This window comes from Nycticebus coucang, chromosome 21, assembly GCF_027406575.1.
Source record: "Nycticebus coucang isolate mNycCou1 chromosome 21, mNycCou1.pri, whole genome shotgun sequence".
Taxonomy (NCBI): domain Eukaryota; kingdom Metazoa; phylum Chordata; class Mammalia; order Primates; family Lorisidae; genus Nycticebus; species Nycticebus coucang.
The window spans coordinates 50,385,925-50,408,353 of NC_069800.1; the positions used below are offsets into that span (position 1 = coordinate 50,385,925).

General features: G+C 49.3%; 1 protein-coding gene across 2 annotated transcripts in view; it reads left to right on the forward strand.

Annotated features, from left to right (window-relative positions):
* Positions 1-888: 888 nt before the first annotated feature.
* MYBL2 (MYB proto-oncogene like 2) overlaps positions 889-22,429 on the forward strand; it is a 48,462-nt gene continuing 26,921 nt past the window's right edge. Inside the window, exons 1-6 of one of the 2 annotated variants that reach the window (XM_053574116.1) lie at positions 889-1,137; positions 5,982-6,075; positions 9,197-9,268; positions 10,119-10,211; positions 12,744-12,964; positions 20,544-20,706. In XM_053574116.1, coding sequence (XP_053430091.1) covers positions 1,118-1,137; positions 5,982-6,075; positions 9,197-9,268; positions 10,119-10,211; positions 12,744-12,964; positions 20,544-20,706 — 663 coding nt within the window. In that variant the 5' untranslated portion in view covers positions 889-1,117. The remainder of the gene's footprint in view (positions 1,138-5,981; positions 6,076-9,196; positions 9,269-10,118; positions 10,212-12,743; positions 12,965-20,543; positions 20,707-22,429) is intronic. The other variant, XM_053574117.1, reaches the window with a different exon arrangement.

Below are 22,429 nucleotides of genomic sequence, written 5' to 3' on the forward strand. Positions count from 1 at the left end.
TGGCCTGGTCTCCTCAGGCTCCTGTCTCAGAGTTCACTGACTTTCTTCCCAGCACTCCTCCCTGGAAGCTCAGTGTGGCATCCCCCTTAGTAAATGTCAATGTATTTTTTGGCCGGGGGTGGGCTTGAGTAAATGTCAATGTAAAAGGGAAAATTCTTGCTAAGTCTCTACCACTTTAAACTCAATTTAACTCACCAAACTTTTATTCTTTATTTGGGGCCTCCTAAATCAGGTTCTGAGGTGGGCCCTAGGGATACTGGGGTGAATCCAGAGGCCCCTTGGATGCCCAAATAAGGAAACACAAAAATCAACAAGCAGATTGTGGGACTTGGACCCCAAAGATAAACAGAAATTAGCCCGGTGGGAGGGGCGGGTAATGTTTCTGGTTCAAGGGTGTAAAGGCAAGCAAGCTAAATTTCCTTTGGCCAGAGGCTTGGTGGTGATTTGGCAGAATCCTTAAAGTCTGATTGTGGAGTTAGGAATTTACCCCAAGGCAGAGGGGGAGGTTTTAAGATCTAGAGAGGCAAAGTCCCGTCTGCTTTAAATGCTAGAGGGTCACTCAGACTGGAGAGGAAGCAGGGTCGAAGGCGTGGCCTGGTCTAAGTAGGGGCTGCAGGGACCAAAGTGTAGCGCTACTCGTGGGCGGTTCCGGATCGACACATGGCCTGAGTCAGACTTCAGCCTCTCGGCAGCCGGCTCCGAGTTAAACCTCGCGGTAGTTGACACCGCCCCAGCGCTGGGGTAGTTTCTCTCTAAGCTCTGAGCTGGTGCCCCGCCCGCCCGCCGGCCCCGCCCTGCAGGCTCCGCCTTGCCCGGTAGGCCCCGCCTTGCCCGGTAGGCCCCGCCCCCAGCTCCCTACAGGCTCCGCCCCTGCGCCGCGCGCCAGTCCAGGGCGGCGCCGAAGCGCTTGGCGGGAGATAGAAAAGTGCTTCTGCGCGCGCCGGCGGAGTCTGCAGTTCCTGCTGGCGGGCAGCGCGGAAGCTGCGGACACGCTGACGCCTCCAAACGCGGTCCCGGGCCCGGAGCGGCCGGAGCAGCCGGCGTCCTGACCCCGGCCCGGCTCCCGCTCCGGGCTCTGCCGGCGGGCGGGAGAGGGCGGCGCGGCCGGGCCGGGGGGATGTCTCGGCGGGCGCGCTGGTGAGCGGAGCCGGGTGGGCTGAGAGCCCCTCCCCCCAACCCTTTCCACCCATCCTGGCACCCCCACCCTCGCCCAAGCTCCTCTGAGCGGGGTGTGTGTGTTGTGTGTGTGTGGGGGTGTTCCTCGGGAAATGCTGCGTCTTGGGCCGCCGGAGGAAAGGGGCACTCGCAAAGCCCGGGGGCCCTTGGAGGCCCTTCACTAGGCTGCCCGGGCCTTCTGGGCTTTGGAGCCAGGACGGGCGGGTCTCCTGGGACCTGGGCCAAGCTCTGCATGATGTCACGTTGCCTCCCGCCTAATTGTGGGGTGGGGGTGGGACGATCGGTGTCAGCTGGAAGGGCCTTTACTGGGGAGAGAGGCGAGCCCTGGAAGGTGGGGGGGGCGATTTTTCCAGGTTACAGCTAGTGGGAGGCCACACTTGGGAGACACTTGTCGTCCAAGCCCAGCTTTGGCTCAGCCTTGCGGGTGGGCATTTCTTCTCAACGTTCCGGGAAGCCCAGGCGCCCCCTCTTCCCGATACTGAGAAGGGTGCTGAGGCGGGAGCTCTTTTGTCTCTGTCACTGGGTTCCATGTTCACCCGGGTTTAGTTTGAGACCTCCTTCCTGTTCCACACGAGTTTTGGGCAGCTGGGGTTGATGGTGAGAGGAAGAGAGACTGATGTGTATCAAGACTGCCCTGCTCAGTAGTCCCTGGGGTAAAGGCAGGAACTGTGGTCTCTATTTATTCCCCAGAATTAGTGGCACAGTCAAGGCTGCAGCCGGGTCTGTGGGCGCTAGGTCCCTTTCTTACACCTGAGCTCTGGGCTTTTAAAGACTGCCTGGGCGACAGGGCAATGGGGTCTTGTCCTGTTCCCTCTCTGCATTTGTGCAGCCCCTCTTCTCTCCAGATCTCAGAGCCCTTTTTAGGTGGTGGAGTTTGCCTTCTCATGGTGAGGATATAGATCTTAGCAGGTTTTGTTGTTGGCTTTCCCCAGAGTTTCAGTGAGGAAGCATCTGATCCTTGGGCAGCGTAGCAGGGACTGTGTTCCCTCAGGGCAGCTTCAGTGCCCAGGAGGAGTTAGTTTTCTGTTTGGGTACTTGTCATGTTTTGATCTTTGATCCGGGAGCCACTGACCACCCCTAAACCACTCCCAGGTCTTCCGCTGCTTCTGGGGCCCAGTGGGGGAAACCCTCTCCTGGTTGAGGGAGTGCCCCCTGGCACCCGCACAACTCTCAGCTCATTTCTTGTCCACTTGCTATAAATCCCTTCTCCAGTGTCCCACTTCTAGCCCTTGAGCTGAGCCCAGCACATGGAAGGCCAAAAGAGAGCTATGTTGGACCAAAATGTGTTTGCCAGCGCTAGTTGGGCTCTGCTTTTTCAGCTGGGGTTATGAGGTGAGGACTTGCAGGTGTGGGAGTAAGGAGGCACAGAGCCTGCCTTTGTGGACTTGGCAGGTGGCATAACCTCTAAGCCTCAGTTTCTGCATCTGTTAAATGGAAATACTGAGGATGTATGTGAAGTAGATGGCTAGCACATGTGAGTGATAGAGGGATATTATCTCACATTGTTCTCCTAGCTGTCTGAGATGCTGTCCCCATTAAACAGCATTGGAACACTAGAGATTGTCCACACAGATACCCTTTCATCCTAGAAGGAACATTTGCTGAACTTCTTTTGAGAAGCTAGGCCTTGCACTGAGTGCTGGAAAAGCAAAGATAGTTTCTGTCAGGAAGGAGTCCGGGGGTAGTTCCTTTGCAAGCCCAGGTCATTCTATTATTAGTATCTTATAAATTGTTGCCTCCTACTCTGCAGTGGTGAGGGAACCATTAATTGGGTCAGAAGTGACAGGAGAAGGCTGAATTCAGATCCTTCTGGAACTGATGCACTGCTGGGTTTAGGTACCGTCTCTTCCTACTTGTAAAATATTAGTATTATCGACTAATAGCAGCTTTGCAGATTACTTTTTTTCTTTCTTTCTTTTTTTTTTTTTCTTAAAATGAAATGGAGCTTGTTCTATCACCCAGGCTGGGCTGCTGTGGTGCAGTCATAGCTCATTATAGCCTCAAAATCCTGGGCATAAGTGATCCTCTGGTCTCAGCCTCCTGAGTCACTGTTTCTGGTTTATTCATCATGTATCCGACTATTCCCTGAGCAAACATTTTTTTCTTTTCTTTCATTCTTTCTTTCTTTTTTTTTTTTCTTTTGAGGTAGAGTCTCTCATGCCCTGGGTAGAATCCATGGCACAATAGCTCATAGCAACCTCAAACTCTTGGGTTCAGGTGATCCCCTTGCCTCAACCTCCCGAGTAGGTGGGACTACAGATGTGTGCTACAATGCCCTGTTAGTTTTTCTACTTTTAGTAGAGATGGGGTCTGGCTCTGCTCAGGCTGGTCTCAAACTCCTGAGTTTGAGCAATCCCATCTCAGCCTCCCAGTGTGCTAGGATTACAGGTGTGAGCTACAGCGCCAGGCCCGCCAGGCCCGGAGCCAACATTTCTTAAAAGCCTTTAGGTGCTAAACCCTGAGGATATGGAGATGAAACTTATCAGTGTAGATGATGTGAAGGAGAAATGCAATGCTGCCTGAGGGCCTAAGGTGGGAGGGATTTCTTTTCTTTCTTTTTTTTTTTTTTTATTGTTGGGGATTCATTGAGGGTACAATAAGCCAAGTTACACTGATTGCATTTGTTAGGTAAAGTCCCTCTTGCAATCACATTTTGCCCCCAGAAGGTGTGGCACACACCAAGGCCCCAGGTGGGAGGGATTTCTGTGTGCGGTGGGAATGACCTAAGAGGAAGGCTATGTTAGTGTGATGAAAATATGTCACATGGTCTAATAAACCAGTGTATGGTGCCCCATGATCGCATTAATGCACACAGCTATGATTTAATAATAAAATAAAAAAAAAAGAAGCAATGATGGATTTTGGAGAATAAGGAGGTGGTTTGTGGACTTGAAAAGAAACCCTCTTCTTTTGAGCACAAGGCTTCTGGTTCCCTTGCTCATTTGGAAATCTGTAGGCTTTTCCCAGTTTACAAATGCCTGACCCTAGGAACTTATCTGACTAAGGTCACCTGATACAGATCTTGTCACATTGAGTCAGGGGAGGGATACTTACCTTCCTCTAGCACCTGATATCTCTCTAGGTGGGGATAGTGTGCCCTCCATTTTTCTAACCTTTAAACTGGATAAAAGTATGAGGATTTTTTGGAACAACTTGGGAAATTGCCTTTTAGAGGTTAAGAAGATAAGGCTGTGCTCAGTGGCTCATGTTTGTAATCCCACTATGTTGGGATGCTGATTTGGGAGTATCACTGGAGGCCAGAAGTTTGAGACCAGCCTGGGCAACATAGCGAGACCCTATCTCTACATGGGGGGCTAAAGTAGGAGGATCACTTCTTTGGAGCCCAAGACTTCAAGGCTACAGTGAGTTGTGATATCACATTTCTGTCACATAGCTTGGGTGTCAGAGCAAGAGCCTATCTTGAAAAAAAGAAGAAAAGTTATTTGCAAAAATGGACTTAGTTATAAGACTGAGACTGTCTCAAATAAATAAAATTAAAAAAAAGTTTTCTTCCAAATAACTAATATTGCTTAAAATTCTTATATTATCAGCTTTAATCCTTAAAATACCCATGCAAGTTTAAGTTTGTTATTGAAAATATTAAAGTGGCAATCTGGTTTTGAATACAATATTCTTGGTGAAATTGTAACTACTTTTTCCTTTTTTTCAGACTGAGATAGAGTCTAGCTCAGTCACCCTGTGTTGAGTGCTATGGTGTCATAGCTCACAGCAAACTCAAACTCTTGGGCTCATTCGATCCTTTTGCCTCAGTCTCCCGAGTAGCTGGGACTACAGGTGCTTGCTATGATGCCCAGCTAGTTTTTCTATTTTTAGTAGAGATGGGCTCTTGCTCTTGCTGAGGCTGGTCTTGAACTCCTGAAGTCAGGGAATCCTTCCACCTAGGCCACCCAGAGTACTGAGATTACAGGTGTGAGCCACTGTACCTGGCCTTAACGATTTTTTTTGGTAGCTTTTGAAATCATTACAGTGTTCTTGAAAATTAAAGAGTAAAATAAAAAATAAAATAAAAGCTAATAACCCATTTCATTAAAAAATCGGTTTTTTTTTTTTTTTTTTGACAGAGTCTTACTCTGTTGTCCAGGGTGGAGTGTAGTGGCATCAGCCCCTGACAACAACCTTGGACTCGGGGGTTCAAGTGATCCTCCTGCCTCAGTCTCCCGAGTAGCTAGGACTACAGGCACCTGCCACAATGCCAGGCTAGTTTTTTTATTTTCAGTAGAGACAGGGTTTCTCACTCTTGCTTATGCTGATCTTTTTTTTTTTTTTTTTGTAGAGACAGAGTCTCAATTTATGGCCCTCGATAGAGTGCCGTGGCCTCACACAGCTCACAGCAACCTCCAACTCCTGGGCTTAAGCGATTCTCTTGCCTCAGCCTCCCAAGTAGCTGGGACTACAGGCGCCTGCCACAACGCCCGGCTATTTTTTGGTTGCAGTTTGGCCGGGGCCGGGTTTGAACTCGCCACCCTCGGTATATGGGGCCGGCGCCTTGTCGACTGAGCCTCAGGCGCTGCCCTGCTTATGCTGATCTTGAACTCCTACTCTCAAAAGTGATTCTTCCGCCTTGGCTTCCAAGAGTGCAAGGATTACAGGTGTGAGCCACTATGCTCAGTCTCATAAAAAAATTAGGAGGGTTGAAGTTACCTACACTTTGAAAAGCAGGAAAAGTGAAAGCCAGTTTCTCCCACATTGTTTCATAGAATTGATTGGCCACTGCCCGCACACTCTCCATCTATCATGTAAAAGCATGTGGACATGCTGTCCTTGACCGTTTGCTTTCTCTGCAGCGAGGAGCTGGAGGAGCTGCACTACCAGGACACAGATTCAGACGTGCCAGAGCAGAGAGACAGCAAATGCAAGGTCAAGTGGACCCAGGAGGAAGTGAGTGCTATGCAACTCTGTGAGCTGGGGAGCTGGCCAGAGACCTGAGCCTGGAGTGTCTGCCTGATGCTCTGACACATGGGGTGAAGGGGAGGAGCCAGAGAAAGGAACACATGGGTCTTCTGGTTCTTTCTGATGCCTCTTCTTAATTCTGAGAGCTCAAGGGGGAATGTGTCTCTCAGATCTCAGGGCCAGCACTTGTCTCCCGAGAAGCTGGCGTGTCCTACATCATGGATGTCAGTTTTGCTTCTTGCCTTCTGTCTGCTAGGAGGTTCGGACAAATCTGCAGCCTCTTTAATTTTTTAAAAAATTTAATTATGTCTAATCTGGTGACATCAAGCTCTGAATTGATTTTTCTGTTAGCCACATCTTTTTATTTATTTATCAGCTTTATTAAAGTATAACTTACGTGCAATCACATGCCCTTTTTTAAGGTGAGGTCTCAGTTTTGGTAAGTGCATATGCCCACTTAGCACCACCATGATTATCTCAAGACATCCTCTTGTGGCCTTTTGTGGTCAGGCTCCCTCAGCTCCAGGCAGTTTACTCAGTTTGAATTTTGCCCATTCTTTTTTTTTTTTTGAGACAGAGTTTCACTATGTCGCCCTCAGTAGAGTGCTGTGGCGTCACAGCTCACAGCAACCTCCAATCTTGGGCTTAAGTGATTCTCTTGCCTCAGCCTCCCAAGTAGCTGGGACTATAGGCTCCTGCCACAACGCCTGGCTATTTTTTGGTTATAGTTGTCATTGTTTGGCAGGTCTGGGCTGGATTCGAACCCACCAGCTCTGGTGTATGTGGCTGGCGCCGAAGCCACTGAGCTATAGGGTGCCAAGCCGAATTTTGCCCATTTTTGAACTTCCTATAAGTGAAATCACACGGCTGTATTTTTTTTTTTTTTTTTCGTAATTGCCCTTCATTGCCACCTGCTGCCTCATTGTAGGGGTAGTGCCAGTGTGTTTCAAGTAATGGTAGATGTTTGGACTGTTGCCAGTTTTTAGCTGTTGTGGATAGCATTGCTATGAAGGTTCTTGGGTACATCTTTTTGCAGATACTTTTACTTCTCTTGGGGACATAATTAGATATGGTGATGGGATAGGTATATGTTTAATCTTATAGAAACTGAAACCCTTTTCTTTTTTTTTTTTTTTTTGGCCGGGGCTGGGTTTGAACCCACCACCTCCGGCATATGGGACCGGCGCCTTACTCCTTGAGCCACAGGCGCCGCCTGAAACCCTTTTCTTAATTGTAGAGCAGTGGTTCTCAGCCTTCCTAATGCTGCGGCCTTTTAATACAGTTCCTGTGGTTCTCGACCCACAGGTTGAGAACCGCTGCTGCAGAGGAGTGGAGATGAGGGAAGGAGGCTAGGGGCACTAGGAGGAGTTGGAGATTGGTAACAGCAGCATGCATGCCAGTTGTCAGGAAGGGCAGTGGTGCTGGAGGTGGGTATGGTTGACCAGAGTGAAGGGGGAAAGCAGTGAAGGTCTGGCCTGGCCTTGAGTGAGGAGTGTCTTGGTCTGGCCAAGGGTGAACGTATGGCTGTGGGCTGTTTCGCATAGAGGATTTATGGAGACTTTGCCTAGCCTGAGCCATTATCTGGCTAAACTGTGGTTGAGGGTCTGGATTCCTGTGGCAGCCACATGATGGCCAATTTTTCTGTCTATATACATACACACAGATTTTTTTGTTTGTTTGTTTGACAAAAGCCATGTAACTTAAAATATATCCCTTTTTTTGAGATAAGAGTCTTACTTTATCGCCCTCGGTAGAGTGCTGTGGCGTCACAGCTCACAGCAACCTCCAACTCCTGTGCTTAGGCGATTCTCTTGCCTCAACCTCCTGAGTAGTTGGGACTATAGGCGGCTACGACAACACCTGGCTATTTTTTGTTGTTGTTGTTGCAGTTTGGCCGGGGCTGGGTTTGAACCCGCCCTCCTTGGTATATGGGGCTGGAGCCCTACCCACTGAGCCACAGGCACTGCCCAAGTATATCCTTTTAACTATCTTTAAGTATGCGTGTCAGTAGTGTTAGGTATTTTCCCATTGTCGTGCAACAGATCTCAGAACTTTTTCATCTTTGCAAGCTGAAACTGTACCCATTCAACACTAATTCCCTCTGCCCTCTACTCCAGGTCTTGGCATTTGCCTTTGTACTTTGTTTCTCTGATTCTGACTACTTTAGATACCTCATGTGAGTGGAATCATACAGGACTTATCCTTTTGTGAGTGGCGCATAATGTCCTCAGAGGTTCATCTATGTTGTAATGTGACTAATCTACTGTATGTATATATCACGTTTTCTTTGCCTATATATTAAATTAAAACAAGGAATAATTCATGTATGATCAACTACTACCCATTTGTTGAATAATTTTATGGGTTTTTTTTTTTTTTTTTGGATGGAATCTCACCATGTCACCCTGTGTAGGGTGCTGTGGCGTCACAGCTCACAGCAACCTCAAACTCTTGGGCTTAAGCGATTCTCTTGCTTTAGCCTCCCAAGTAGCTGGGACTACAGGCGCCCGCCATAACACCCGACTATTTTTTGGGTTGGAGTTGTCGTTGTTGTTTGGCAGGCCTGGGTTGGATTCGAACCCACCAGCTCCGGTGTATGTGGCTGGTGCCCTACCCTCTGACTTACAGGTGCTGAGCCCAGTTTTTGGTTTTTGACAGATGTGCATATGCAATCATGAAACGACTAGTTCTGTGAGGTTCTAGAGCATTACCATTGCCTCCCAAACATTCCAAGGTCATCTTGCACCTGTTTCTCTCACTTCCTGCATTCTAGTTCTGCTACATTTCCTTTGAATCTGTCCTTTGGTCTCCCTGAATAGGCAGTCACCATGTACCTCTCTGTATCCCCCACCATGGGGTAGCTTCACTTCTGTTCATGTGAGCCTTTGATTAGTATCTGCCTCCTTGAAGACTGCGAGCCCTGTGAGGGCAGGGGGACTCTCTTGCTGCCCATTGCCGTGACTGCAGCGCCTGGCACTCTGCCCAGCACATAACAGGTGACTGACTGTGTTGAATGAGGCTTTTCCTGTTGGAGAGGGCTCAGTCACCAGCAGCTGGAGGCTGTCTGCAGGTGTGTGAGCTGAGCCCTCCATCTCTCTGGTATCGGCAGGATGAGCAGCTGAGGGCACTGGTGAGGCAGTTTGGACAGCAGGACTGGAAGTTCTTAGCCAGCCACTTTCCTGTGAGTATGTCCCCTCCACTTGGGCAAGGGTTCTGGGTGGCCATTGTGCCTGGGACAGACTTTCTACAAAGGAGAAGCAAAGCAATGGCCTCACCAAGGCCCCCAAAACAAAACTGAATAAAACAAGACAGAATGACCTTCACGGGACCTCTCTGCTTGTACCAGCATCGGAGGCTCCCTGATGTAAGCATCTCCACACAGCTGCCTCGGCATTGCCAGTGGTCTTTAGCCTCTGAGACCTTTGCATCCAGTGATGGGTATTTGCGTTGCTTCCTGGAGTTGGGAGTGAATAGGTGCTGGGTTTTCAACAGTGAGGCTGATATGAAGGGAAACTGCCGTCAGTAGATTTCTTGAGCCCCCTGCAGGGGTGGGGGTGCCACTACATCTGAGTATTTACAGCCTCCTGATGGGCAGGGGTCCTTGCAGGCCCTCATCTCCCAGGACTGCTGGTGCCAGAGGGAGGGGGTGTGATAGGAGCTGTCACATAGCTTCCTGCCAGGACCCCTCAGGGCACCCCTTCCTACATGATTTCCTCATCTCCCCATGCCTTTACCATGTAGTCTGAACTCTTCAGTGAATAAACATGCTCTCCCAGAAGGGCTTGTGGTGGTGGCCCCCCTATGTTTGGGTGGTGGGAAGTGGCTCCCCACCGGGGCCTGAATTTGGCCCTCTTTTTGTAATAAAGGGATACCACCTGTGTTCTGGCACAGGGACATGTGGTGGGTATGGAACGGGGCACACCTACCTGAGGCGTGCTCAACCCCAGGCCCCTGGGCCTAGTACTCAACCAGGGTCCCAGCCTGCCGTCCCATAAGTTCTCACAGACCCCATCTTCCTATTCTCTTCCCAGAACCGCACTGACCAGCAATGCCAGTACCGCTGGCTGAGAGTTTTGAATCCAGATCTCGTCAAAGGGCCTTGGACCAAAGAGGAAGATCAAAAGGTAATTGCCAGTACTGTGCCTTGCACACAGTGGCCACTCCCCTGACACCAGTGAGTCAGGGCCGCGAGGCTGCTTCCATGTTGGCAGAGGGTCAGGCTGAACGTTGGGTGAGAGTCATCCACGGGCCAGTCTGGACCTTTCCACTGCCCGCACTCTAGCACCAAGGTCTCAAGACTCAGGGTGATTTCAGATCTCCCCACAAACTGAGGGCCACTGTGCAGATCACTTGGCTTCTCTTGCTCTGTCTTAAGGAGGCAGCAATAGTGCAGAGTTGTTACGTACATCACGGAGTTGCACATGGTGAGCTGAGCAAACGCAGCTGCTGTCACCCTCGAAGAGTGTCGGGATCACCCTGTGTGGTGTCCTTCACAGGACACAAAGCCTCGCAGATGCCTTATTTCCAAGGCAGCCTGTGAAGAGGGCAGAAGAGGAGTTGTCAGGTCTGTTTTATAGGTGAGGAGACCAAGGCTCAGAGGGTGCCCACAGGCCAGGAGGTGGCAATGGCACGTCCTAAGTGGACTGTCCAGGGCTACTGCTCAGCAGTCCCCTCACCTTTGGTACTTCTCCCTGACGTCAGCCTGTAGGAGGCATGGTGGGGGACTGTCCAGGGCTACTGCTCAGCAGTCCCCTCACCTTTGGTACTTCTCCCTGACGTCAACCTGTGGGAGGCATGGTGGGGGGACCAAGGGAGGAGGTGTAGGGAACCAGGTGTTACAGATTAGTTTTAAAATTCTTCTTTTATGGGGTGGTGCCTGTGGCTCAGTCGGTAAGGTGCCGGCCCAATATACTGAGGGTGGTGGGTTCAAACCCGGCCCCGACCAAACTGCAACCAAAAAATAGCCGGGCGTTGTGGTGGGCGCCTGTAGTCCCAGCTACTCGGGAGGCTGAGGCAAGAGAATCGCTTAAGCCCAGGAGTTGGAGGTTGCTGTGAGCTGTGTGACACCACAGCACTCTACCGAGGGCCATAAAGTGAGACTCTGTCTCTACAAAAAAAAAAAAAATTCTTCTTTTATTAAAAAATCAAAGTGAGCCAGGTCCAGTGGCTCATACCTATAACTCTAGCACTCTGGGAGGCTGAGGTGGCAGGAGCCCATGCCGTGAACTCCGGAGTTCGAGTTCGGCCTGAGTGAGAATAAGACCCCATTTCTACTAAAAATAGAAAAAAACTAGCTGGACCTTCTGGCAGGTGCGGGTAGTTTCAGCTACTCTGGAGACTGGGGCAGGAGGATTGCTTGAGCCCAAGAGTTTGAGGTTGCTGTGAGCTATGAAGCCACAGCACTACCCAGGACATAGAATGAAACTGTCTCAAAAAAAAAAAAAAAAAAAAAAAAAAACAAAGTGATAGGTAGTTGCTGTAAAAACTTAAACCACACAGAAATGAAGTAGAATATTTCCTCACAAAATCTTGTTGCTGAAATGTTGACTCTTCCAATTTGGCTGCAGCCTGTGTACACTTGAGAATGTGTGAATCTGTTGTAAGGAGGGGCTGGGCCTGGCCAGGCCAGGCCTGGCACAGGTGGCCACACATGTGTTAGGTTTCCTGAGGGAGAGGCCTGGCTGAGGGACAGGTACCCTGTTTCCCCGAAAATAAGACAATATCTTTTTTTTTTTTTTTTTTGTAGAGACAGAGTCTCACTTTATGGCCCTCGGGTAGAGTGCCGTGGTGTTACACGGCTCACAGCAACCTCTACTCTTGGGCTTACGCGATTCTCTTGCCTCAGCCTCCCGAGCAGCTGGGACTACAGGCACCCGCCACAATGCCCAGCTATTTTTTTGTTGCAGTTTGGCCGGGGCTGGGTTTGAACCCGCCACCCTCAGCATATGGGGCCGGCGCCCTACTCACTGAGCCACAGGCGCCACCCATAAGACAGTGTCTTATTTTAAGGCGTGCTCCCAAAGATGCGCTAGGTCTTATTTTCAGGGGACGTCTTATCTTTCCTGTCAGTAGGTCTTATTTTCGAGGAAACAGGGTAGGTACTCAAATCCAGCTGGGTCAGCTCCCCATGCCTGGCACCAAGGCTCAGGGCTGTGCCCTTGTGGTTTCTACAGAGGTATTGGAGGGGCTTATGGCAGCCTGGGGCATGGCTGGGGGAGGAAACAGCGGCCCCTGTACTTTACATGTCCCGTGGTGAGACTGAGCCTTGGATGCTCTCCCTCAGGTCCTCCTTGTCCCTTTACCCTTTTCTCCAGAGCAAGTTGACTGTGTTGAGCCCTGAAGAGGAAGACAGGACCCTGGCTCTTTTTTCTTTGCTTGAGCTCTGTTTGACAGGGAGTCTTCAGTACTCTTGGCCTCGATTTATTTTAAGTAGTGAGTGACAGGGATATGTTAAGTCAGGCTGGTGCCTGTGGACTATGCAGGGCACCTACTACTAACCACCTCACTGGCTCCATGTGGCCAGCAGGGGTGGGTGGGGGTGGGAGATGGCAGGCAGGTGGCATCTCTTAGGGCCATGGTGAGGCTTATGTGGATGTGAAGGTGATGTGGCTGGGCGTGGGGAGGTCCCACAGGCTTCAAAGAGGCTCTTCCTCAAGGTGATCGAGCTCGTCAAGAAGTATGGCACGAAGCAGTGGACGCTGATCGCCAAGCACCTAAAGGGCCGGCTGGGGAAGCAGTGCCGTGAACGTTGGCACAACCACCTCAACCCTGAGGTGAAGAAGTCCTGCTGGACGGAGGAGGAGGACCGCATCATCTGCGAGGCCCATAAGGTGCTGGGCAACCGCTGGGCTGAGATCGCCAAGATGCTGCCAGGGAGGTAAGCTGCCTCAGGCTGGGGTGGACGTGAGCAGGTGGGGTCTCTGCTGGTGACGGAGGAGGGATCCCAGGGGGGTCACCGTGCTCTTTTCCTTAACCCTCAGTCTCAGCTCCAGGGTTGTCAGACATGCCTAGTCCCCCTGGGAAGGCCCTGAACACGTCAGCTTGAAAAGACAAGAGGTAGTAAGGGTGGCCTCAGCCGTAATCAGGAGCCCTGGAGTCAGGCTCTCACCCTTTCCCAGCTTGCCATTATGTTTGGCCACCTTTCTCTTCCGCACCTGTTTCTTCAGCTGATATAAATTGTGCTGGGGTTATGGGAAGATAGGCTTTCTTTAAGAAGAAAAAAAAAATTGACCTGGTCTGGTGGCTCACACCTATAATCCTAGCACTCTGGGAGGCCAAGGTAGGTGGATACCTTGAGCTCAGGAGTTAAAGACCAGTGTGAGCAAGAGTGAGACCCTCATCTCTACTAAAAATAGGAAAGCTGGCTTGGGGCCCATAGCTCAGTGGGTATGGCGCTGCCACATATACCAATGCTGGTGGGTTCGAGCCTGGCCCGGGCTTGCTAAACAACAACAACAAAATAGGTGTTGTCGTGGGCACCTGTAGTCCCAGTTACTTGGGAGGCTGAGGCAAGAGAATCACTTAAGCCCAAGAGTTTGAGGTTTCTGTGACCTGTGATGCCATGGCATTCTACCGAGAGAGACGTAGTCTAAGAGACTCTGTCTCAAAAAAAAAAAAAAAAATAGGAAAGCTAAGGCAAGAGGATTGCTTGAGCCTAAGAGTTTGGAGGTTGCTGTGAGCTATGATGCCATGGCACTCTACCCGGGGTGATAGTTTGAGACTGTCTCAAAAAGGAAAAAAAAAGAAAAAAAAAAATCAAATAGTGCTATAAGTTAGTAAAAGAATTATAATGAAGGGCGGCGCCTGTGGCTCAGTGAGTAGGGCGCCAGCCCCATATACCGAGGGTGGCGGGTTCAAACCCAGCCCCGGCCAAACTGCAACCAAAAAATAGCCGGGCGTTGTGGCGGGCGCCTGTAGTCCCAGCTGCTCGGGAGGCTGAGGCAAGAGAATCGCGGAAGCCCAAGAGTGGGAGGTTGCTGTGAGCTGTATGAGGCCACGGCACTCTACCGAGGGCCATGAAGTGAGACTCTGTCTCTACAAAAAAAAAAAAAAAAAAAGAATTATAATGAAAAACATCAATCAGTCCTTGCCGCCACCCTCTTAAATTACTATACTAAAGAGACTTATCATTTTTGAGTTCTTCTGGTGTTCACCTTTGTCTTCCTAAGTGATGTACTATTTCATGCATTAGTCTTCCCCTAATATAATTTCATATATTCCCTTCTGTGAGAGAAGATTTAGCTTTTTTAGTCTTTCCCAGCCCCTTCATATCACTTTGTTGCCCCAATATTGTACCGTAATTTTTAGTTGAAATAATATACTACTTATAGTAGTATTATCTTATAAAAATAACTCAAGCGCTAGAACTACTGCTAACTGATCTAGGAGTATATTTCCTTTTTTTCTTTTGAGACAGAGTCTCACTTGGTCACCCTTGATAGAATGCTGTGGCATATTAGCTCACAGCAACCTAAAACTCTTGGGCTTAAGCGATTCTCTTGCCTCAGTCTCCCAGTAGCTGGGACAACAGGTGCCTGCACAATGCCCAGCAATTTTTTAGAGATAAAGTCTTGCTCTGGCTTAGGCTGGTCTTGAACCTGTGAACTCAGGCAATCCACCCAGCTTGGCCTCCCAAGTGCTGGGATTACAGACATGAGCCACTGCGCCCAGCCTTGGAGTATATTTCCATTTTGTCTGACATTTTTCTTAGAGTTAATAGTCATCTTGGTTTTATTTATTTTTTAGAGTCTCACTTTATCACGCTCAGTAGAGTGCTGTAGCATCATAGCTCACAGCAACCTCCAGCTCTTGGGCTTTGGTGATTCTCTTGTCTCAGCCTCCCGAGTAGCTGGGACCACAGGCGCCTGCCACAACGCCTGGCTATTTCTTGTTGCAATTTGGTTGAGGCGGGCTCGAACCCGCCACCCTCTGTATATGGGGACGGAGCCCTACTCACTGAGCCACAGACGCCGCCCGGTTTTTATTTTTATTTTTTGAGAAAGAGCCTCAAGCTGTCGCCCTGGTTAGAGTGCTGTGGCATTACAGCTCACAGCAAACTCCAACTCCTGTGCTCAAGCGATTCTCTTGCCTCAGCCTCCTAAGTAGCTGGGACTACAGGCGCCTGCCACAACACCTGGCCATTTTTTGGTTGTAGTTGTCATTGTTGTTTGGCAGCCCAGGCTGGCTTCGAACCCGCCAGCTCTGGTGTATGTGGCTAGTGCCTTAGCCGCTTGAGCTACAGGTGCCGAGCCGTCTTGTTTTTTATCATAGTCTCCAGCATAGCTCTTGATGTTTTGGTAGTGGCCTGTCACATCCTGAGATCACCCACCAGAGCTATTTTCCAAATGTCACAGAGTAATACTGGCTCTGCTTTTCTCTGGAGAACCAATCCTGTGTGTCCTGCTTGTTGCCTTCTGTGGTTTGCTCTTTAGGCCTCTTGCTTTGCTGTCAGCTGGGAACGTTGCTTTGCCTCTGTCATGCGTGGCTCCCTCTTGCTCGGTTTGCCTCTTGCTGTGGTGGAGCACGTCCTTCACTAGCATCCTGAGGTCAGTGCAGGGGAGGTAACTGCATCCAAAGTTGCCTTTATTCTGCCTCGCGTTTGACTGATGGGATAATACAGGATTCAAGTTTGAAAATGATTTTTTTTTTTTCCTTTTTGAGACAGAGTCTCACTATGTTGCCCTTGGCAGAGTGCTGTGGCGTAACGCTCACAGCAGTCTCCAGCTCTGGGGCTCAAACGATTCTCTTGCCTCAGCCTCCCAAGTAGCTGGAACTACCGGCGCCCACCACAACGCGCAGCTAATTTTTGTTGTTGCAGTTGTCATTGTTGTTTTAGCTGGCCTCCGTGTATGTGGTCGGCACCCTACCCACTGAGCTACGAGCACCACCTGAAAATAATTTTTTTTCTGAATATTGAAAGCATCTCATTATGTATTCTTCTTTTCTTGTTATTTTTCATCTCTTATACCTGGGAGGCTTCCTGGACCTTACCTTCCAAACCTTTGGAAATTATTTTGACTAAAAAGTTTTACTTTCTAAGACAGTGGTTCTCAACCTGTGGGCTGTGACCCACAGGAACTGTAAAGGGCCATGGAGGGTGGCACCTGTGGCTCAGTGGGTAGGGCGCCAGCCCTGGCCAAACTGCAACCAAAAAATAGCTGGGCGTTGTGGCAAGCGCCTGTAGTCCCAGCTACTTGGGAGGCTGAGGCAAGAGAATCGTTTAAGCCCAGGAGTTGGAGGTTGCTGTGAGCTGTGTGACTCCAGGGCACTCTACTGAGGGCGATAAAGTGAGACTCTGTCTCTACAAAAAAAAAAAAAAACGGGGGCCACGGAATTAGGAAGGTTGAGGACCACTGTTCTAAGGGCTCACCTCTCCTTGTCCTTTTTCTGGCAACTCTATTCTTTGTGGTCTTAAAAGCTTATTTCTGTGTCAATATTGTGTTTTTTAAAATCTCTTTCCTGCCTTATCTGTTTCCTCTGTGTTTCTTATTTACTTTGCTAGTTTGCTTTCATGTTGGGGGCTTCCTTTGGAGGTCATCTGGTCACGCTGGAGGTCGTCTGATCCTTGGCTGTCCATTCACATTTAGGAGCATGTCGCTCTAAGTCCTTTGGAAGCCTGCTGTGTGGAGGCAGGGCTCACCTGCTGCTTGTTTTGCTGTGATAATTGATTATCCACCAGCCTTTTTGGAAGCTATTTCAAGAGTAGGGTCAGATTTAGCTGGACTTGTTTACTTTCTTTAGAGAGGAATGTGTCCTTCAGACTCTTCTCCGGGAGCTCAGGGAGTTGGGGGCTCTCGGTCCATGTGCAAACTTTCATTTAGTGCCAGTTTCTGCCCTGTGCACCCTCCCTGCCCTCTGCTGGGGCCAGGGTTCTTGGTTATTATTTTTCCTAGCAAATAGCTTCTCTTCTTTTGCCTGTGAGGTCAGGGCCAGGATCTGGACATCTAGCCTGTGCTCCATCCCTGCTCCTCACGGCACTTTGTAGTCCTTCAAAGCCCTAGGCCTCCTGGGGTTCTATGAGGGGTCTTGAGATGGATGACTTGGCTTCTTTCTTCTTTTTCTTTTTCCTTTTTCCCTTTCCTTTCTTCTTGACAGAGTCTCTCTCTGCCACTTTGGGTAGAGTGCATAGCATTGTTATAGCTCACAGCAATCTCGAAACTCTTGGGCTCAAGCAATCCTCTTGTCTCAGTATTTCTATTTTTAGTAGAGACTGGGTCTTGCTCTTGCTCAGGCTGGTCTTGAACTCCTGAGCTCAAGGGATACTCCCACCTCGGCCTCCTAGAGTGCTAGGATTTCAGGCATGAGCCGCTGTGCCTGGCCAACTTATTCTTTTTTTTTTTTTTTTTTTTTGAGACAGAGTCTCAGCCCTCGGTAGAGTGCTGTGGCGCCACAGCTCACAGCAACCTCAAACTCCAGGGCTTAAGTGATCCTCTTGCCTCAGCCTTCCAAGTATCTGGGACTACAGGTGCCTGCCATAACGTCTGGCTGTTTTTGTTTGTTTGTTTGTTTGTTTGTTTTTGTAGAGACAGAGTCTCACTGTACTGCCCTCGGGTAGAGTGCCGTGGCGTCACACGGCTCACAGCAACCTCTAACTCTTGGGCTTACGCGATTCTCTTGCCTCAGCCTCCCGAGCAGCTGGGACTACAGGCGCCCGCCACAACACCCGGCTAATTTTTTGTTGCAGTTTGGCCGGGGCTGGGTTTGAACCCACCACCCTCGGCATATGGGGCCAGCGCCCTACTCACTGAGCCACAGGCGCCGCCCCCGTCTGGCTGTTTTTTTGTTGCGGTGGTTTAGCTGGCCTGGGCCGGGTTCAAACCTGCCACCCTCAGTGTATATGGCTGGCACCATAACCACTGTGCTACGGGCGCCAAGCCTTAGCTTCAAGTCTTGTCAGAATCTTCCTCTGTGTCCCTGTGGTTTCAACTCCCAGTCTCCTAAAGTTGGTATTGTTCCCCTGAGTGCTTCCCATCTTCTGGAAACTTGCAGAAATCTCCTACCTTGTTCTGTGCTTGTGCCTTTTTGCCTTGTTTTATTTTGAATCCTTTGTCGTGGCAGTGTGGTCCTGGGAGGGAAAGGAGAGGAAGTGGCAGGTAGTGTGTTTCTCTTGAAGTCTGAAGGGGTCTATTTTCAGATCTGAGACTTGAGTGTGTCATCTTTTGGGGGGCTTCCCCTGACACCTGGGTTGGAGACGCCGGCCTCCTTGGTGCTGCTCTGCTGCCTGGACACGCTCCTGCCTTACCGTGTTGTGCAGCTAATGTGTTCTCATCCTTCCACTCTTGGTTCTTCTTCAGAGGAGTTTTCTGTGTCTTCCCAGACTGTGGTTGGTCCCTGGCAACTTCTGTGTTGTGCCCAGACCTGTTGTCCGAGTAGTGTATATCCCAGTCATAGTTAGAGGTGACATCCATCTCTCCTGATAAATTCAACTCTAAATGCAGCCACCTGTCTTACTGGTGGATTCCCAGTGGCTGGATAATGCCTGGCATGTAGCAGGTGCTTTATACTGTGTATGTGCAAAAGAATGAGTCTCGTGATAGCTAGATGCACTCCAGACTCTGGTCTTGGAGGGTAGGAGAGCTGGGGAAGTTTTTTGGGTCAGACTTGCAGAAGCAGAACTTGAGACTCAGGAATTCAGGTACAAGGAATTGTTGAAGAGCGGCTTACACCTACGAGGGAATGAATGGAGGAGGAGAGGGACGGGGCCAAGCAAGGGATGGTGTTTCAGGTAAAGTCTGCTTGTGGCCCGACACAAGGCCAGGGGTGTGTGTGTGGCAAGGGTGTATGTGCGTTGGGTAACTCCTGAGCGTCTTTGGTTGTGTCTTCTAAGGGCTGTTCTCTAAAGAAAGTAGAAGCTGCTGGCAGCAGCCCTCAGGGCAGCTGGGGATTGAGTCTGCTGTGGGCACAGAGGATCTGGTGAAGTACAAGAATATCTCTTGCTCCCTACCCCTGCCCAGTCAGCAATGGGCCCTGAAGATCGGAGTGCTTGGAGTGCTTGTCATCAGAGCTTAGACTGGTTGCTCTGTCAGACTTTTACTTTGTTAAATTTTTAATCTTTATTCATCTATTTTTTTTTTTTTTTTTTTGTAGAGACACAGTCTCACTTTATGGCCCTCGATAGAGTGCCGTGGCCTCACACAGCTCACAGCAACCTCCAACTCCTGGGCTTAAGCGATTCTCTTGCCTCAGCCTCCCAAGTAGCTGGGACTACAGGCGCCCGCCACAACGCCCGGCTATTTTTTGGTTGCAGTTTGGCCAGGGCCGGGTTTGAACCCGCCACCCTCGGTATATGGGGCCGGCGCCTTACCGACTGAGCCACAGGCGCCGCCCTATTCATCTATTTTTGAGGCAGAGTCTCACACTCTGTTGCCCTGGATCGAATGCCGTGGGATTATCATAGCTGAGAGCAACCTCCAACTCTTGGGCTCAAGCGATCCTCCTGCTTTAGCTTCCCAGTAGCTGGGACTACAGGTGGCCACCACAACGCCTGGCTAGTTTTTCTATTTTTTTAGTAGAGATCAGGTCTTGCTCTTGCTCAGGCTGGTCTCAAACTCCTGAGCTCAGGTGATCCACCCATCTTGGCCTCCCAGACTGCTAGGACCACAGGCCTGAGCCACTGTGCCTGGCCTTTTCACTTTTTAAGGGAACAGCATTGTATTTGAACCCCGAGGAAGGGAGTGCCTACTCCATGTCAGCGCTTATGTTCTGTGGTCCTGTGTCCTGCCACATGGCTCTGCTGCCATGGGCCTCTTCTCCACGTCTTTCTAGTGCCACATCCCTGCCCTTCTGTGCTCTGCTGCTGCTGTGTGTGGCTTACCACTGCCCTGTAGCACGCTTCTGTAGGGCTGCGCTGCTCTGTCCCACATGTTCTGTACGACTGTGCGCTCTGTTAGTGCCTTGCTGCACATCCCCCTGCAGCTCTGCTGTGTGCTACTGGACCGCCAGGTGTGCGTCTCCTCACTGAGGCTTCAGGAAGTGCAGGGGTATGGAGTTGTCTTCTAAATTTTGCAGCAAAGAAACTGAGGCTCAGAGAAGTGAATAGTAGCAGGCCCTCTACCCTCTGACCATTGGTCAGTCTCTAGGAGGTGAGCAGGGATTGGGTTCAAGGTCAGTGTGACACTCAGAATGGGAGTCTGCAGACCGCAGCTTGCCTGTGCTGGTCTGCAGATGCAGAGTGGGCAGGGAAGGGGATGAGAGTACCAGACACATCTTTGTTTTTATAATTTTTGCCACAGCCCAAATGATACATTTGTTTATTTCACAGAGCTATGTGGAAATGTTCTGTCCGTGGTTAAAGGCTAGAGACATGTGAGACTTCATCTTAGAGCTGAAAGAAACCTTAGGGTGAATCTGGTAACCTTATTTACATAAGCTAGAACTTGGCTCAGGGAGGTTAGTGATGTGCTGGTGGCACAGAGCTAGGATTCAAACCCCACCCCACCCCCGGTTTCCTTCCATAGGACGGACAATGCTGTGAAGAATCACTGGAACTCTACCATCAAAAGGAAAGTGGACACAGGAGGCTTCCTGAGTGAGTCCAAAGACTACAAGCCCCCCTTGTACTTGCTGTTGGAGGTCGAGGACAAGGATGGCCAGCAGAGTTCCCAGCCCGTGGAAGGCCAGGTGAGACGGCCGCCCCAGGCAGCTCAGTCTCTGGGCTCCTCTTAGGTTTGTTAGAGTTTGCACTAATCCAGCACCACCTCATTGAGCACCTCGTTGACAGCTGTTGGTGTCTGACTCAGAGTTTAAAAGTAGGCCGTGTGTTTCTGGGTCCTTTCCTGGTGAGGTGTTTTTGCACATAACTGGCATTTGTCTGCCCATAGGTGAAGGATGGTAGAGGAAGCTGATAGATAAAACTGAGAATGAATTGAGGAGGTTCTCAGCAATTTTATGTCCTCATCAGCAGCTTCCTTATATGTTGCTCTTTCTTGTCTTAAAGCTGAAAGTATGTTTGCAAATTGAGGTATAATTTACATACTGGGTTTTGTGTACCATTCGAGTTCTGACAGTAGCATACATTATGTAACCACCTCCACAATCAAGTGCATTCCTTTTCATCAGCTTTTTTCCTACATCTAGCTCCTGGCACCCTGATCTATTTTCTGCCTATAGAAATTCTTAAATGAGGCGGCATCCCTAGCTCAGTGGGTGGGGTGCTGGCCACATATACAGAGGCTTGCAGGTTTGAGTCTGGCCCGGACCTGCTAAACAACAATGGCAACTGCAACCAAAAGATAGCTGGGTGTTGTGATGGGCACGTGTAGTCACAGCTGCTTGGAAGACCAAGGCAAGAATTGCTTAAGCCCCAGAGTTTGAGGTTTCTGTGACACTGCAGTGCTCTACCAAGGGCGACATAGTGAGACTCTGTCTCAAAAAAAGAAAAAGAAATTCTTAAATTATATAATGTTATATTTGTCTTCTAGAAATTCTTAAATGAAATTACATATTTGCCAGGGTTTTGTTTTTTTTTTTTTTTTTTGAGACAGTCTCCCCCTAAATCACAGCAACCTCAAACTCCTGGGTTCAAACCATCCTCTTGCCTCAGCCTCCCGAGTAGCTGGGACTACAGGCACCTACCACAATGCCTGGCTAATTTTTTCTATTTTTAATAGAGATAAGGGGTTTTGCTCTTGCTGAAGCTGGGCTCAAGGGATCCTCCCAGTGCTAGGATTACAGATGTGAGCCATTGTGCCTGGCCTTCATTTGCAGTTTTAATAAAGAAACCAATGTGCGCACATGTTAACATCCTTGTTGTATATCCCAGAGCAAACTTTATACAGTAGAAACTTCATAGTCGTCTGTCTTCCTACATTGACCACCTTAAGTTGACCTAATTTTCATAGACCTGGCATGCATCATATATATTCAGTGGCAGACTGACCTCTCTACATTGATCACCTGTAAGTTGTATCTTGACCACTTGGGACTGTGACACACAATTTATCCTTTATAACTTAACTAGTAGTCTACTCTACACCAAGGGATAGAAGGTATGGGCTTTGCCCCTTACTTGTATCGTATTTTCTTTAGCATAAGTTCTTTTTTCATGTTTTATTACTGCATGTTGGATTAGGCCTAACATCCTATTGCAACATCCCATCATGTGTTGTAGAAGACTTTTTCAATGTGAAGGTCTGGTCTGCATTGTAGGTACATCCTACAATAACTGAAAAATTTTAATTTTCAGTTAATTGAGACATCATGGCCCAAAGGAAAGAACTCAAAGAGCTAACACTGAAAGAAGAGTTAATCTATGTTTTCTGGAAAGTAGCAGCCAAAGAAAGATAGTGAAACATTTTGGTGTTAGCAAGAGCACAGTTAGCAACATCCAAAAATGTAAACACGA